Source organism: Dreissena polymorpha, chromosome 8 (genome assembly GCF_020536995.1).
Source record: "Dreissena polymorpha isolate Duluth1 chromosome 8, UMN_Dpol_1.0, whole genome shotgun sequence".
Classification (NCBI taxonomy): domain Eukaryota; kingdom Metazoa; phylum Mollusca; class Bivalvia; order Myida; family Dreissenidae; genus Dreissena; species Dreissena polymorpha.
Genome location: NC_068362.1, coordinates 73,293,681 through 73,312,012, shown reverse-complemented (window position 1 = coordinate 73,312,012; position 18,332 = coordinate 73,293,681). Strand labels below are relative to the sequence as shown.

The 18,332-nt window shown below is 35.6% G+C and overlaps 1 protein-coding gene across 2 annotated transcripts; it reads right to left on the bottom strand.

Moving 5' to 3' along the window:
* Positions 1 to 3,853: 3,853 nt before the first annotated feature.
* Positions 3,854 to 11,675, bottom strand: LOC127841322 (galactoside 2-alpha-L-fucosyltransferase Sec1-like). Of its 2 annotated transcripts, XM_052370042.1 has the most exons (3): positions 11,360 to 11,675; positions 6,475 to 6,546; positions 3,854 to 5,039 (listed from the first exon to the last, which is right to left on the bottom strand). In XM_052370042.1, the coding sequence occupies exons 2-3, from the start codon at positions 6,482 to 6,484 to the stop codon at positions 4,039 to 4,041; spliced, it is 1,011 nt and encodes a 336-aa protein (XP_052226002.1). In that variant the 5' UTR covers positions 6,485 to 6,546; positions 11,360 to 11,675; the 3' UTR covers positions 3,854 to 4,038. The 2 variants fall into 2 exon arrangements, with proteins under 2 accessions (XP_052226002.1, XP_052226001.1); XM_052370041.1 differs by lacking the exon at positions 11,360 to 11,675 and having other exon boundaries at positions 6,475 to 7,448.
* Between the last annotated feature and the right edge of the window lie 6,657 nt (positions 11,676 to 18,332).

Here is an 18,332-nt window from a genome sequence, read left to right as displayed (position 1 = left end):
TCACAAACTCCACTGTGAGTCTAACAAAGATGAACAAAGAAATTCAACTAATATCTAAGTTGGCGCTAAGAGAAACTCTGTGAGTCTAACAAAGAATGAACCACACCATAATTCTAATAATAAATGTATTGGTATTAACGAGCTTTGTAATATTAAATATGTTTACCCTGTAATTAAATGCTTACATTCCTAACAGTAAATAAAATTGTGAATTGTAACATCTGTAGTGAGTTTACCACTTTGCCTTTTCAAGATGACGAATCCAAATTTTTTGTTTCTTACAGTCAGCTTGCTGTCTACGAGAATTTTGTTTCCAGTTATCAACATGTTCAGAAAAAACAAAGAAATTCATATGTGTATTACACAAATCGTAATATTAGTGTCGCAATTTATTTGTTGTGTGGAGATATTCACCATTGTCCAGGTCCTTTGGCAAGTGGTCCTGAAGACGCCACCAACTACCGTTTTTTTGAAAAGCGAGGTCTTCACTTTCATCTTAACATCAGAAGAATGCTAACCCAAATAGACGAAATACGCATGTTTGTTAGTAAATCTCGTGCTGCCTGTATATGTGTGACAGAACCGTGGTTAGATGACACTATTTTTGACTCTGAAATTCAGATTAATAACTATATTCTTATACGCAATGACAGAAATCGACATGAAGGAGGTGTTTGTGTATATGTGAGAAGTGACCTAGCTTTTAACACTTTAGACGATATTCTACACGATGAATTGGAAGCTCTTTGGTTTGAGATACTGTTACCAAAAACTAAACCTATTTTATGTGGTTGTATTTATAGACCCCCTAGGCAAACAAACTTTTATGATCTCTTAGAAAATGTGTGTTCCTCAAATTCATGTTTTAATGAAAGTGAATGTATTATTTTAGGTGATTTTAACACTGATGTTTCAAGTACCACCCCAAGGAATGTCTTATTTAAACACCTACAGTCTTTTATTCACATGTTTAAATTTACTCAGTTTATCACTGATTTTACTAGAGTAAGCAATTCTTCCTCTATTATAGACCTGATTTTAGTATCGGACAGAGAAAAAAGTTCTCAAAGTGGTGTCATCCTTGTTGGTCTTAGTGACCATTCCATCATTTACTGTACAAGGAAAGTTTCTAAAGAGGTGTATAAATAAACACAATTCTGTTAAAGTAAGATTCCTGAAAAACTGTAACATGGAAGATTTTCAGATGAATTTAATAAACGCCGATTGGTCTCCTGGGCTTTAATCTGATAATGTGTCTGATGCATGGTGCAGTTTTAAATCAATATTTTTATCAGTTATTGATAAACTTGCTTCAGTGAAAGTTGTTAGATTTAAGCAAAGAACTGAGCCCTGTGTCACAAATGAAATTTTACAATGTATTAAAGATAGAGATAAATCTGTTTATGCTTATAAAAAAGTAAAATCAGCTGATAATAATGATCATTTTAAATCTCTTAGAAATAAAGCTCAGCATCTTATATTTTGTGCAAAAAGGGACTTTAAAAATTTTTCTATCATTGAAAATGAAAATGATTCAAAATCCTTGAGGATATCACTTAAAGAACTAGGTATGCCATCCAAAAAATGTACCTCTGGAAATATTGGTTTGAACATCAATGGTGACATTATTTTTGACAAGATGGAAGTGGCTAACCATTTTAATAGTTTTTTTACAACAGTAGCTTCTAAACTTGTAAGTAAATTGCCAAAACCTTTAGGAACATTCGCCAAAGATTTCGTGTTTGCTTTTTATTTAAAAAAATGTTTTTTTCGAAACAGTTGCTCTTTCTCTATTGTTACAGAAAATAATGTACTTAAGTACCTTAATAAACTCGATGTCAGTAAAGCAACACGACTAGACGGTATTTCATCACGTTTTGTAAGAGATGGAGCTTCTATTATTTGTTGTCCACTTTCTCATGTCATTAATTTATCTGTAACACAAGGTGTTGTACCTGATGATTTTAAAGCTGCACGAGTTGTTCCATTGTATAAAAAGAGTAATAAAAATGATGTTGGTAACTACAGACCTGTATCAATTGTATGTATAGTTTCAAAAATACTTAAAAGAATTGTTTATGACCAAGTAAAAAACTATTTGAATAAGCAGAAGTTATTGTATGAGTTTCAGTCAGGTTTTAGGAGATCTTTCTCAACCGACACGTGTCTGATACATCTATCTGACTATATAAGGTTTAACTTAGATAAGGGTAATTATGTTGGCATGGTTCTACTCGACTTGCAAAAAGCGTTCGATACTGTTGACCATTTTATACTTTTTGATAAACTGAAAATGATAGGGTTTTCCTCGGATGTTATTAGATGGTTCGAATCATACTTATCTAGTCGTAAACAATGTACTTATGTTTCTGGTATACAATGCCCCAAGGCTCAATACTTGGGCCTCTGCAATTTTTAATATATGTGAATGACATGGCAGCAGTTGTAAACAATAAGCTTTTATTATATGCCGATGATTCTGCTATACTGGTGTCTGGCAAGTCCAAACTTGATATTGAGTGTTTATTAGCACAGGATCTGGAAAGAGTTAGTAACTGGTTAGTTGACAATAAATTGTCTTTACACCTGGGTAAAACCGAATCAATTTTATTTGGCTCGAAACCTAAGTTAAAGAAGGAGCCTAACCTTAATATTTCGTGCAATGGTACAGTCTTACAGCACACCGACTCAGTCAAATATGTGGGTGCTACTTTAGATCAATGTTTAAGTTTTGAAAGTATGGTTACATCGGTCATTAAGAAGGCAAATGCCAGACTTAAGTTCCTTTACAGAAAGCAAAGGTTTTTATCATTAGATACTAAAAAAATGTTAATTATGTCATTGATTCAATGTCATTTTGATTATGTCTGTTCTATATGGTATTATGGCATTTCTCAGAATCTGAAGAACAGACTCCAGGTCACACAGAACAAGATCATTAGGTTTATTTTCAGACTAGATCAAAGAAGTCACATCAATAAAGAATACTTTCTTCAGTTGGGCTGGTTACCTGTTGAAAAAAGAGTAGAACAGATTATTCTTAACCATGTTTTTAAAATACACTCTGGTTCTGCCCCTACTTACTTGAATAAGAATTTTATACTAGCCAGTACTGTTCATAACCATAATACTATATTTAGCAAAGGGTCATGTTTCATTATCCCGAAAGTAAAAGGGTTTGGCAAAAAGTCCTTCTCATATAAGAGATGTTCTTTATGGAACAGCTTACCAATTGATATAAAATATTTCCCCAACTTACAGACATTTAAGGTTGCAGTAACAAGGCATATTTTAAATAGCTTGTAGTTTTATTAATAAAGCCTGTAATCTCCCTGTGATGTTTATTTTTATAAAAATGATGTATATTTTTAATCAAATGTTTACTTGCTAAGTTTACCAACTTTTAATAACAAAGTTGTTGTGCCTTGCTAGGACATGTCATCATTCACCAGGACCACAATAGAAATAAGGGAATTCCCATTCCCTTTTTTGTGCTATCCTGGGTATGTGAGTACATGCCCTGGTACACTAAGATTGTAATTTAATATTTGATTCACCAATTATATATGTTAACACATGATATAAACAGAAGCAATATTTATGTATTTTTAACCAAAATGATTGTTATCAACTTGCTTTTAAGCTCTAGCCTTTTAGCTGATCTGTGATATTTTGTATTGTATTTCATGATATGATGAATTTTTTTTTAATTATGTTGTGTACCATGCTACATGTATTTTATATACTGAAATAAATCTATCTATCTAACATCATTGATTATATATAACAGAACACATACTGTTCTCACTGATAAAAATGTTTCAAACCAGGGTCAAAAACATTATAAGGCATATTTCTATATTATTTGTTAAAACCATTGTTTTCAAATGTAATACATGTATGTATACAATATAATGCTTTAAAATGAATAAACAAGAAGAACATTTTGTCGTGCACTTAACACGTAATGGCTTAAACAGCTTTTCTTACAGCAACCCACATGTGAATAAATGCAATCGCAGGAATTGCGCAAACCAATCAATCTATTTGCAACCAGCACGGATAAAAGTAGTCTGTGTAATTAAATTGAGCCGATAGGAACGTGTTTTCCCGCGCAGGCTTCTTGTAGACAGTTGTCGTACCACCCGCCAGCCATGCCGCCCACCAACCAAACGTTCCGGTCGTGATGATGGTGTGGTTGCATTTGCTAAGAATTGCCATGTCAACTTCCGCAGAATTACTCTCCATGAAATATATGTTATAGATTGATGTGACGTTAGAAAGGGCGTCTTTGGTCCATTTTATTTCGTCAGAACAGATGATGAAGACTGTACAATTCGCGTATAAGTTCGAAAAGATGTTCATTGATTTGATTATATATTCACGTGGCGCTGTCAAATAGCCAAGTTTCTTAAGGCTGTCGTACGTAAAGTCGCCCCGTCTGATATGTACACCGACGAATGTCGCATTGGGAACATTAAACGTTTTAAGGACATCATGAAGTCTGAAACAGGCTTTGTTCGATATCTGAGTTGAAAATATAAACTCCTTACGCACAATATCCCTTATGGCTTCGAAATATCGCCACGATACTAAATATCCATCAATGCGAAAACTAAGAGAATTATTTAGCGTACCGATTCGCTTATCAAAGATGTAACACGCTTTCTCACCTATAGACGTTGATGACATATTAGACGCTGAAAACGAAACCTTAGTATTTGAAAGTGAAAATATTTCTTTTAAACGTTCTCCATTTTCTACTACGACGTTTGAAAACTTGCCCATAGTAGCAATTCCCAAAATAGAAGCATACTGGAACATCATGTTTCCGAGTCTCCCCTTAAGTCGTATTATTAAAGTTGAGGAACTGCTACTTCGAGTGCGGATGCCATTTGGCCTATTGGTGTAGTTCACTTGTATTGGACAGTCACTGGCTACTGTTGTGACCCCTGTTGTGACGAAAAACGTCTTTGAGTATTGCAGCCGTCCAATCAAAAACACCACAACGACTAGAGCAAGTAGTACAAACCGAGTATCTGAAATATAGACGTGTGCTAAATATTAGTTCATGTTTTGCATAGATTTTAATGAAATAAAGGTAATAACATGCATGCGGAAACAACAAATAAAATGTTGAAGAAAATTTCCCGCTTTAATATTATTTTTTGTTTACAGGAAGTCCCTTTTTACCGAAAATCTAGTTTAAGCGGAAAGTGTCGTCCCTGATTAGCCTGTGCGGACTGCAAAGGCTAATCTGGGATGACACTTTACGCACACGCATTTTGCCCAGTTTTTTCAGAACACGACATATTTATTTAATATATTGCCCTATCTCACAATTACAATCCCTACAAAAGAAGCACATAACATATTCGCCGAGAGCTTCGTCGACAATGACTTCATTTAATAAATACATGTATAAAATATGTGTGTCAAAATATAGTCGTGTATGTTCTTTTATTTATTTGATATGGTTCCAAGTGCATCCCTAGAATTGATTATAGAAGATTAACACATCGTGCAATCGACTAACGCATCGTCTGTGGTTCATCCATCGGCTGCGGTACTGTATACATGTCGGGTAAAAGCGGAATGTAAGTATTTCCATATTCTTTATATTTTACGTATTGAATTGAGCAGATTTGCGTGTGTTCTTTGAGAGCATAAGTAAGAATGACTTTGTGAATGTAATCCTTACCTTTCTAGCTGCTTACTTTGATAGAAATCCGTTAGAATATGATAAAAAAATCAAACAAAATTCACCACTCTCTCTGTCAAACTCTAATTACACAGGATTTAGACCAAAGATAAATATGAACAAAATTTTATTGAAATATTTAATCATTTCTCTTAGGTTATTCCAAATTACAGCATCCCACATGAACACACAACATTTTTATCAACGTTTAAATTCGAGTGGGGTTGGAAAAACGGCTTAAGACAACGGCCTAGGCTACTTATTAGATGGTCATAACTAGATATATTTATCTTTGGTCTAAACCCTGTGTAATTAGGGTTTGACAGAGAGAGTGGTGAATTTTGTTTGATTTTTGACCATATTCTAACGGATTTCTTTAAAAGTAAGCAGCTAGGAAGGTAAGGATTACGTTCACAAAGTCATTCTTACTTAGGCTCTCAAAGAACACACGCAAATCTGCTCAATTCAATACGTAAAATATAAAGAATATGGAAATACTTACACTTCGCTTTTACCCGACATGTATACAGTACCGCAGTCGATGGATGAACCACAGACGATGCGTTAGTCGATTACACGGTGTGATTAATATATAAAGGCAATGCTTAAAGGCCTATTTTTACTTGACTTGTTCACGAACCTCCGTGCTTTTAGAAGCTGTCATAAAATTTATTTACTAACACAAATATAATATTTGGAATAGAAATAAAATCAATAAGAAGCTTATCGTACGAAAAAGTATGTAAAAATTGGGAAAATAGTATCAGTATTACCGGCTTTCATCTTTGTTTGAACTGTCTTATTCCGACTTTTGTCCGAGTAGTATTGACGGGATCAAATCGACACTTCAAGTAATGATAGAGAACAATGAAAACAGTAAATGTTGTCCGTCCAGTAAAAATGGCACGTTTTTCGGTCCTCTGTTTTAATTTCTTGAGCAGAACACGTCTCCATATGATTTCAAAAACTTCAAAAGTAAATTAAAAAATTAATGTGCGCATCAGAAGACGTACAGAGTACAAGGAGCTATGAATTTAAAAAGTGATATTATATGTACATTAACAAATGATAAGTTGGAAAATGGTTTATCATTATGCGAACACGTGTTACAACCATATCATCAGATCCAGCGGTTTCTGTTAATTATCGACAACAAATGGTAGCCGTATGCAAATGTTAATCAAAACTAGTGACCTGAAAATCAATAGGGGTCATCTGCCAGTCATGATCAATGTACCTATGAAGTTTCATGATCCTAGGTCTAAGCATTCTTGAGTTATCATCCGGAAACCATTTTACTATTTCGAGTCACTGTGACCTTTACCTTTGACCTAGTGACCTGAAAATCAATAGAGGTCATCTGACAGTCATGATCAATGTACCTATGAAGTTTCATGATCCTAGGCCTAAGCGTTCTTGAGTTATCATCCGGAAACCATCTGGTGGCCGGACGGACCGACGGACCGACAGACCGACAGACCGACGGACCGACATGTGCAAATCAATATACCCCCTCTTTTTCGAAGGGGGCATAATAAAACTAATGATTGGGTTAGGAAGCTGGGGATTGGTTTTACACCCATTGATACACCCTTGATATGATAAACAGGGATTGTTTGCAATAAGGTTCTATTTCAAAATCGTCTGAGACAATTGGTATAAACCTTACTTTATAATGAAGTGAAATATATATGAGCCGCGGTCTGGAAAAACGGGTCGTAATGCATGAACATACAGGCTAATTAGGGTGGACACTTTCATAATGCATGTACATGCAGGCTAATTAGGGTGGACACTTTCAGAGGGTCATAATGCATGTACATACAGGCTAATTAGAGTGGACACTTTCATAATGCATGTACATACAGGCTAATTAGGGTGGACACTTTCATAATGCATGTACATACAGGCTAATTAGGGTGGACACTTTCAGCGGGTCATAATGCATGTACATACATGCTTATTAGGGTGGACACTTTCAGCGGGTTATAATGCATGTACATACAGGCTAATTAGCGTGGACACTTTCATAATGCATGTACATACAGGCTAATTAGGGTGGACACTTTCATAATGCATGTACATTCAGGCTAATTAGGGTGGACACTTTCAGCGGGTCATAATGCATGTACATACAGGCTAATTAGGGTGGACACTTTCAGCGGGTCATAATGCATGTACATACGGGCTAATTAGGGTGGACACTTTCATAATGCATGTACAAACAGGCTAATTAGGGTGGACACTTTCATAATGCATGTACATACAGGCTAATTAGGGTGGACACTTTCAGTGGGTCATAATGCATGTACATTCAGGCTAATTAGGGTGGACACTTTCAGCGGGTCATAATGCATGTACATACAGGCTAATTAGGGTGGACACTTTCAGCGGGTCATAATGCATGTACATACAGGCTAATTAGGGTGGACACTTTCATAATGCATGTACATACAGGCTAATTAGGGTGGACACTTTCAGCGGGTCATAATGCATGTACATACAGGCTTATTAGGGTGGACACTTTCATAATGCATGTACATACAGGCTAATTATGGTGGACACTTTCATAATGCATGTACATACAGGCTTATTAGGGTGGACACTTTCATAATGCATGTATGTACATACAGGCTAATTAGGGTGGACACTTACATAATGCATGTATGTACATACAGGCTTATTAGAGTGGACACTTTCATAATGCATGTATGTATATACAGGCTTATTAGAGTGGACACTTTCATAATGCATGTATGTACATACAGGCTAATTAGGGTGGACACTTTCAGCGGGTCATAATGCATGTACATACAGGCTAATTAGGGTGGACACTTTCATAATGCATGTATGTATATACAGGCTAATAGGGTGGACACTTTCAGCGGCTCATAATGCATGTATATACAGGCTAATAGGGTGGACACTTTCAGCGGGTCATAATGCATGTACATACAGGCTAATTAGGGTGGACACTTTCATAATGCATGTATGTACATACAGGCTAATTAGGGTGGACACTTTCATAATGCATGTATGTATATACAGGCTTATTAGAGTGGACACTTTCATAATGCATGTATGTACATACAGGCTAATTAGGGTGGACACTTTCATAATGCATGTACATACAGGCTAATTAGGGTGGACACTTTCATAATGCATGTATGTACATACAGGCTTATTAGAGTGGACACTTTCATAATGCATGTATGTACATACAGGCTAATTAGGGTGGACACTTTCATAATGCATGTACATACAGGCTAATTAGGGTGGACACTTTCATAATGCATGTATGTACATACAGGCTAATTAGGGTGGACACTTTCATAATACATGTATGTACATACAGGCTTATTAGAGTGGACACTTTCATAATGCATGTATGTATATACAGGCTTATTAGAGTGGACACTTTCATAATGCATGTATGTACATACAGGCTAATTAGGGTGGACACTTTCATAATGTATGTACATACAGGCTAATTAGGGTGGACACTTTCATAATGCATGTATGTACATACAGGCTTATTAGAGTGGACACTTTCATAATGCATGTATGTACATACAGGCTAATTAGGGTGGACACTTTCATAATGCATGTACATACAGGCTAATTAGGGTGGACACTTTCATAATGCATGTATGTACATACAGGCTTATTAGAGTGGACACTTTCATAATGCATGTATGTACATACAGGCTAATTAGGGTGGACACTTTCATAATGCATGTACATACAGGCTAATTAGGGTGGACACTTTCATAATGCATGTATGTACATACAGGCTAATTAGGGTGGACACTTTCATAATGCATGTATGTATATACAGGCTTATTAGAGTGGACACTTTCATAATGCATGTATGTACATACAGGCTAATTAGGGTGGACACTTTCATAATGCATGTACATACAGGCTAATTAGGGTGGACACTTTCATAATGCATGTATGTACATACAGGCTAATTAGGGTGGACACTTTCATAATGCATGTATGTATATACAGGCTTATTAGAGTGGACACTTTCATAATGCATGTACATACAGGCTAATTAGGGTGGACACTTTCATAATGCATGTATGTACATACAGGCTAATTAGGGTGGACACTTTCATAATGCATGTATGTATATACAGGCTTATTAGAGTGGACACTTTCATAATGCATGTATGTACATACAGGCTAATTAGGGTGGACACTTTCATAATGCATGTATGTACATACAGGCTTATTAGAGTGGACACTTTCATAATGCATGTATGTACATACAGGCTAATTAGGGTGGACACTTTCATAATGCATGTATGTATATACAGGCTTATTAGAGTGGACACTTTCATAATGCATGTATGTACATACAGGCTAATTAGGGTGGACACTTTCATAATGCATGTATGTACATACAGGCTTATTAGAGTGGACACTTTCATAATGCATGTATGTATATACAGGCTTATTAGAGTGGACACTTTCATAATGCATGTATGTATATACAGGCTTATTAGAGTGGACACTTTCATAATGCATGTATGTACATACAGGCTAATTAGGGTGGACACTTTCATAATGCATGTTTATACAGGCTAATTAGGGTGGACACTTTCATAATGCATGTATATACAGGCTAATTAGGGTGGACACTTTCATAATGCATGTATATACAGGCTAATTAGGGTGGACACTTTCATAATGCATGTATATACAGGCTAATTAGGGTGGACACTTTCAGCTTAAATGCCTTTTTTTGTTTAAAGGAAGTATCTTCTTTAAAAAAAAATCATTAAATGCGGAAAGAGTGGTGTCCCTCATCAGCCTGTCCGGATGTTATGTTTGGTAAAAATGAAAAACTGCTAGTTGTTAAAATTCTCAAAAATGTCAAAGTTGCATTCAAAACTGCATTCATGGGATGTGTAGTAGATTGTATCGCCAAGTTCTCGTCGGAGGCCATCTCCAGAGGAAAAGTTATGTGTTCGGTTAGAGAGGATACAATATAATGCGAGTTACCAGGAGAGTTTCCGCTCCAGACTTCCAAGTGCCCGGTGTAAATCACATAGAACACTGCACCTTGGTTAACCCATTTATGCCTAGCGTCTAGAAAAAAACGGCATTGGCAAACAGTGTAGACCCAAATGAGACGCCGCATGATGCGGCGTCTCATCAGGGTCTGCGCTGTTTGCTTAAAGGAATTTCTGTAAGAAATATTCTAAATATAGAAATAAATATACTAGACATCCCTAATTTTGGAAATAAATTTATCCAATGTAGAAGGATGGGAAAGACTCCACTAGACATAAATGGGCTAAATGTCGCATAAGAAACACGAGTTAGTTTATTTAGGTTTTGAATTCTATGTACATGTATTTATAGTACTCAGAGTTCAAGACTTCAATACTGTGGTAACACACAAGCACCAGAACTTATTGGTTGCAGGTTCGATGTCCTGCTCAAACTTAACCAACTTACTCGTGTTTCTTATGCAATAAGAAACCAATGTGCAGTGTACTATGTGCTTTACATCGGGCACTTACAGACGCAGGGACGTCTGTGAAACGGAACGGAACGGAATGTAAGGGAATATATATCCATAGCGTTTATAAATACCTCTTCGTGTATTTAGCAAATACCTGTATTGCATGTGTAATTACTTACACCAGGATTAAATTTGTGAATGTTCTTCTGTTTCATCAGGTACACACGAAAATCGTCCGGAATGCCATCTAGTAGCCGGTCAATGCAAATTTTTTCACACTTGCATGGGTTTTCAGACACTCTAACGATGGCCACCTTCAGGTCAACTGCATTTGGATGACGGCCACCTTCAGGTCAACTGCATTTGGATGACATCTTCTTACGCAGAAGTCGGGCACATTTTGCGATCCAGCTGTGTGACGCTTTTTGAGCAAGGACTCGCGGTGGTCAGCAAGAGACCTTACATGGCTGGTAGACTTGTGTAGTTATCATTATATTTCTCTTGAGCGCAGAGAAAAAAGGAAAATATTTAAATTTATAGAGAAACAACAATGAACAACATGTTATACATTAAAACTGTTTCAAATTTTTAACCATAAATAGTTTTCTGTGCATACTGTTATTATGAGAATCGATGGGCACTAACGATTTAAATTGAATAATACTTAGTCTCGTATTATATTTTTTTATCATAATTTTTTTTCATAGATCTTAAATGGCATTACATTCAAGTTAATAATTAATATCATCGCCAATATGATTCTATTCAATGCAAACTTCCACTTTCGACATGTTATTTCTTGTACGAAGTTGTATCATGTATTTTAGAAATTTATCTGGAGTTTTAGCCATGTAAGATTCGGGTCCAAATGTATCTTTATACAATCTTTAAAACTGCATGTACTGCAAGTATTTATAGCAAGGTACCATTCGTTAATAACCAGATCTGAAAGTTTGTTTTAATACTGTGACATAGCCAGGTGAAATTCTAAAAATCTTGAGATTGCAAATATTCATCATTCTGCATTTTGCAAACATGCTTCCTATACACTTTCATTTTATCCTGTCGAACTTAGTATTTTCTGTTGCATGTATATTAACTATGCTATTGTAAATTTAATATGATAATTTTTAAAAACAATGTTTTTCAACAACTTACTTAAGAAGTTCCTCATTAACAAATTGAAGTAAGATAGTAAACACTCAAGCACACATAAAATAATTCCCCCCATAACCAAGATTTCGAAACTGTTGATGCTGAACTCGCTTAGGCTTCTGAAGGTATACCATTCCTATAAAGAATATGTGTCGTGTTCTGAGAAAACTGGGCATAATGCATGTGCGTAAAGTGTCGTCCCAGATTAGCCTGTGCAGTTCGCACAGGCTAATCAGGGACGACACTTTCCGCATAAATTGAATTTTTGCTAAGAAGCAAATTCATTAAAACGAAAAATACCATAAAAGCGGAAAGTGTCGTACCTGATTAGCCTGTGCGGACTGCACAGGCTAATCTGGGACGACACTTTACGCACATGCGTTATGTCCAGTTTTCTCAGAACGCGACTCAAATGAACCTTTTCGTCACTGGAATTATGCTAGCTTCCATAATCTTTTAAAGTTACTGTTTGGAAAATGTTATTTCTTGCAAATTGCACCATTGGTAGCAACATATATAGATAGTGTTTGTCATGAGAATCGACACATTTGGATGTTAAACCCCATCCTTGACAGCCCCGTTGCCGATTGAAAGCTGGAAAACAAAAGTTGAATATAACAATGCCGAAATCCCCCTTTGAATGCATTTAAAATGTGAAGTCTTAAAGTCGTATGCGTAGTTTACATCATATCCTGTAAAAAAGAATATTTACACATCGCATTGATTGGACATCATATCCAGTAATCAAGAAATTACCGGTAATGCATCGCATCTATTTGACATCAAAGTCCGTATTAAATAACATTAATGCATCACATTGATTGGATATCATATCAAGTAATCAATAAATATTAATCTTTTGCATTGATTGGACATCTTATCCAGTAATCAATTAGCATGTATACATCTTATTAATTAGACATTATATCCAGTATTGATTGGACGAAACCGTACAAGAACACTTAGCGATCCTCCAAATTCTGGGATTCAGCGAAGTCAGCAGGAGAGAACGTCCGGGTTGAGGGATGAAGGTACTCGCTTAATTAACAGAGCCTCACGAGGCAGTTCCCATATCCGACCCTCCTCATTTGACGTAGAGAAATCACTATACTCCTACGGACAATTACCATTCCGCTTGGCGATTCTTCGGAGTCTTCAACAAAATTTCTTCTGCGAGCGACTCTCCTCCCGATCGCGACGTGCATTCTCCAGCCGCTGACCGAGCTCTGTTAAACTAATGAATACTACATCATAATATTATATAGCAGAGCTCCAGATAAGGGTCGTATTTTCGTAATTACGAATTATTTTCAAGTCCGTTACGTATTTATTTTAAAATCTTGTCGTACCATTAAGAATTACAAAATCAAGTTACGAATATTATTTTTACATCGGTTCGTATCGATTTTTATTGAGTTCTTTTTGCGTATTAAAGATCTTTGCGGTGCTTATATAGAATGGTTATCGGGGTTGTTTAACAAAGCGCATTGTTTCCAATATAAGGGGGGCGTATACAGTCTTTCTGTCAACAAAAAATGGCGGCGCCAAGAGAGCGTCCTAAAAAACTGCAAAGCGTCCAAAAACACGCTTTTAACATATTGTACGCAAAGTGAGCCGAAGTTAAATGTTTAGAAAGACATTATAGAAAAGATACGATGTTGTATGTTCAGTTGCCGACACAGTCGAAAAAGCTAAACAAAAACGCGACACGACGGGTCTAAACTTTAACACAAAAAAAACATTGAACGAGTGGAAGGGACAAGTCCCGTAGCTAATCGTTGAAAAAATTGAAGGGGAGACCCGTTTTAATTGTGAAATATGTAAAAATTCATCTAAATCTAAGCACAGTTTGGGCATATGAAGGTATTAGAAAAATACAATTGTATAATACTAAAAAGACATTGTTGAACTCGTATAAATAAAGTTGCTAGTATGTTTATTTTGATTTTTTTTTTGCATGAAAATAACCATTAGATCTATTATTTATTTTTAGGTCATTTAGAAAAAATAAGAATTATTTTCCAAAACTTAGTAGTAACGTTAAGAATAAAATTTCAGAGTTAAGAATTCTTTTTTAAAAACTCGTAGTAATTTAAGAATTTCACAAAACCTTATCTGGAGCTCTGATATAGAGTACCTTGATTTTTTGGACAATCGCCATTTTCGTTTACATGTTCAACTTTGATCGAGAGCTGACATATTCAATTGCCATTGGCGATTTTGTCGATCGGAAACGCTAAAATATATTATCGTGACTTTAAAAATAGAGTTAGAAAAATACGCCTTAAATAATTTAATTATACACAAATATTTAAATTTGTGTTATTGATTTTTGTCACTTGTTTGTCGCTTATTCATCGCTGAAATTTGTGTTATTAATTGCACGTGTTTTCAAACCACACGTAAATGTATGTAAATATAAATTATAATACGGGAGATCACATCATTTGTGTCCTCAATTTGCTTATTATGAGTTTATTTTTTCATACTTTCGTAGCCGCGTCATGCGAAAATAGGTCTTATGGCGCGTTGGCTAGCGAAGCTTAAGCCCTGTCTGCGCAGTTGCGCAAGGTTTCGTGGTCTCATTATGTATTTCCTGACCTACTGCGAGATGCGCAGGCTGGACCATAGGTATGCTTGCCGCATATGGCATAAGACCCATCTTCGCATGACGCAGATCTATAAAAATAAATTTGTTTCTTATAAATGGAACATCTTTGCACAATACTTTAAGATAGGAAATTGAAGTAAAACTGTGTTATTTATAGTGAACTGGAAATTTAGGAAGCAATTCAAGAACGACTTCCATACAAGCTGAAGAGTACGGCAAACATTTGTGGTTAGATAATGAAACGATTGCCGTCTTTTCATGACACTATATTTTTTGGTAGTTTTTGTTTCTCATCTTGATGCAATACTGTGTTTAGCGATAGTTCATTGTGTCTTTCCCGGACGATTTAGTACCGAGTCAAAATGCAAAGTATTATTTAAACATATATCAAACACACAATAATATCGAAAATGATCAACCCAAACAGTTTTGTTGTTTTCTGTTGAGTTTTAGCGAAAGTTGATATTTAATTTCCGATTGTCATGAATTTCCCCCAATGAACTGCATTTTAAAACAATGACGACATGGAATTCATATGAAAATTAAAATAAAACGTTTTTCTTTTAATATTTTGTTGACTTTTCCGTGTTTCTTTCGTTCATCTGATAAAGAATCGGCCGATATCAATTAAGGTTGGTAACTAATAACCTCATCTGCGCACGTGAATGTGTGAATTTCAAAGTTCATTTCCCAGCCATATCATATCCCCACCACCACCCCGCAGTACTACATGAAATCAGTCAAGCGCTATCAACGAAGTTACGCAATAAACAAGCGTAAACTTATACTATTGCATTGTTATCCCCATTATACTTGTTGATATTTTCCCGCATCTATTAATAGTCTCAGATTATGAATGATCTGTGCTGAGCAAAAAATACTACGTCATGAAGACGCAGCAGATAAAGGACTATTTTAGTCATTCATAAACAATCTCTTCCGCGACACGTATAATACAAACAGTGTTTATTGATTCTTTTCTATATACGCTCCGTTCAAAAATGTTCCATTTAACACGATATTCACATACTGTTTCCATTTGTGAATGAATATAGTCAAAGAACTCAAACCTCTTGCATAAATTATACAACTCTTTCTCGCGCGGATGCGGCAGATGTGGCGGGTATTAGGCTTAGAGAAGTTAAGAGCGAACTGATTTGAAATGTTTGGTAGACAATAGTTGTTCGCAAGCGAACAACTAAAAATACTTAAAATAGTGACAACTTTAGTAAAGTGGGGACAGTAAGTGGTGATTTTTTTATGAGCTAGATTTAACCCTGCAATCGGTAAACTCTCTTTAAACAAGTTATGCTTGAAATAGTTTAACAAGAAGTTTAAATTCAATTAATAGATATTCCAAGTCAGGTAAGAGATTTACCAATAAACGTGTTAACTGATACATAATTGGTCAGACCCAATGGTTATGTCAATCTTCCATTTAGCACCAACATAAAATTTTGAACAATTATAATGCGTGTTACAAGTGCACGCGCGCGCGTTTGCGTGTGCGTGTGGACTTGTGTTTGTATTTCGAAGTTTTAATAGTCGGTCCGCACATGAGGCCACATTATATGCGGACCCGCCGTGTGTCAAATTAACTGTCAATATTGTTACATTTGCACATTGCTTTTCGTTTGGAAAACATTCACATTAATGTTATCTGATGTCAGACATTTTCATTGTCGTGTAGGCATGTTATGGCGCATTCTGCTTATCATGTGGGGGTGGGACAATTTTATCATCTGATGTAAAATGGGGCACATAAAACATATGATCCTCGCTCTGGAAAAAACGAAACTTAATGTATGTGCGGAAAGTGTTGTCCCAGATTTGCCTGTGTGGTCCGAACAGTCTAATCAGGGACGATTCTTTCCGCCCACACTGGATTTTCGCTTGGAAGATACTCCTCTAAACGAAAACCACTATTAAAGCGGCAAATGACGTCTCTGATTTGCCTGCGCGGACTTCACAAGCTAATCTGAGACGATACATTACGCACATTCATTAAGCCCCGTTTTCTCAGAGCGCGGCTCTTATAAATACAATGTACATAATTGCATTTAAAGTGTCGATGTCGACTGTTTATTTAAAACATGTATATATCATATTGTTTTCGAAAAAGCATATGGTTATTACTAATACATGCATAATTCCTTTAATTCGTCTTTATTTGTCACCTTGCAAGACGCCGTTAGTTGACGATGATGGTAAAAATAAATTAATGCCAGAACTCATAATTGGGCATGAATGTACAAGCTGTATAAGCCCTGCTTCTTCTATTATTCCCATAACAACTGCGTCTGCTACCACTACTGATAAAGATGATGATGCTTCTGTTGCTGCTGCTTACTCTGCTACCTTCTTTACTGTTACTTAAACTACCACAACCAATTCTAAAATTTCTAGTTTATGTGTCCCTCTGCATTCTTATTTTTTAACATGTCTAAGGGAAGTAACAGCGTTCACATGGGTATGTTATAGTTTTGTATATTTCCCTCCATCTTCACAACACTGCTGAACAACCCATTTAGTTGAAATGTTAGACTGTGATACTTTCTTTTATCGTTCTTATTTATCTCATAATATTACACGTTGGTGGTTTCTTGTTCATGAATTAACTATACCAAATACGGCAAGCATAAACGGTAGTTACTTGTCGAAAGCTCAATATGCATATGAGAGTGTATACGATTTTATTTGTTTATTTATTTATTATTTTCAAAATGTGCACTTTGTAAGTAAAAATGTAACAATGCCGAAAAGAATTTGATGTTTTTTTCACTTTCCCGACCGACACTTTTTGTGCCGACCCTACACTTAATTTGAGTAGTCAAAGTTGAGATTACGATTGCTTCATTCAATATTATTCGTTGAAATAACGTTTACATATACTTAATTATGCATATATATTTTTTGGCTTAACTTTTGTCCTTTAAATATGTGCTATGATGCATCACTAAAACAAAATAAAACTTTTTTCTTCTAAATGCTCATCATATAACCTTTACTGAACAGTTCAGTAAGTTGTGGTATATACATGCCTTTGCATATACTAGTATTACAGTCCCAAAAAACAATAATCACGCACCTGTCTTGCTGACAGTGGAGAATGTCGCAATATACTAAAATATCTTCTTTAATAATTCAATGAACAAGAAAAAAAACAACATTTTGAGTGTAGAGCCTCATAAGTATGCCTTTGCTTAAAGACCAGTCAATGCCGAATTGTTTAAAACATTGAAAAGGGACTGTAGTTCAATGCAATTTTCTTGTAAGTTGACTATGTGTATCTTCTTGAAAGGAGGGCCAAAGACCCAATAATACTCGTCTGACGCTCAATTGTACTCAACTGTCTAATCAGCCTTTGCGATGTTTCGATAACCATT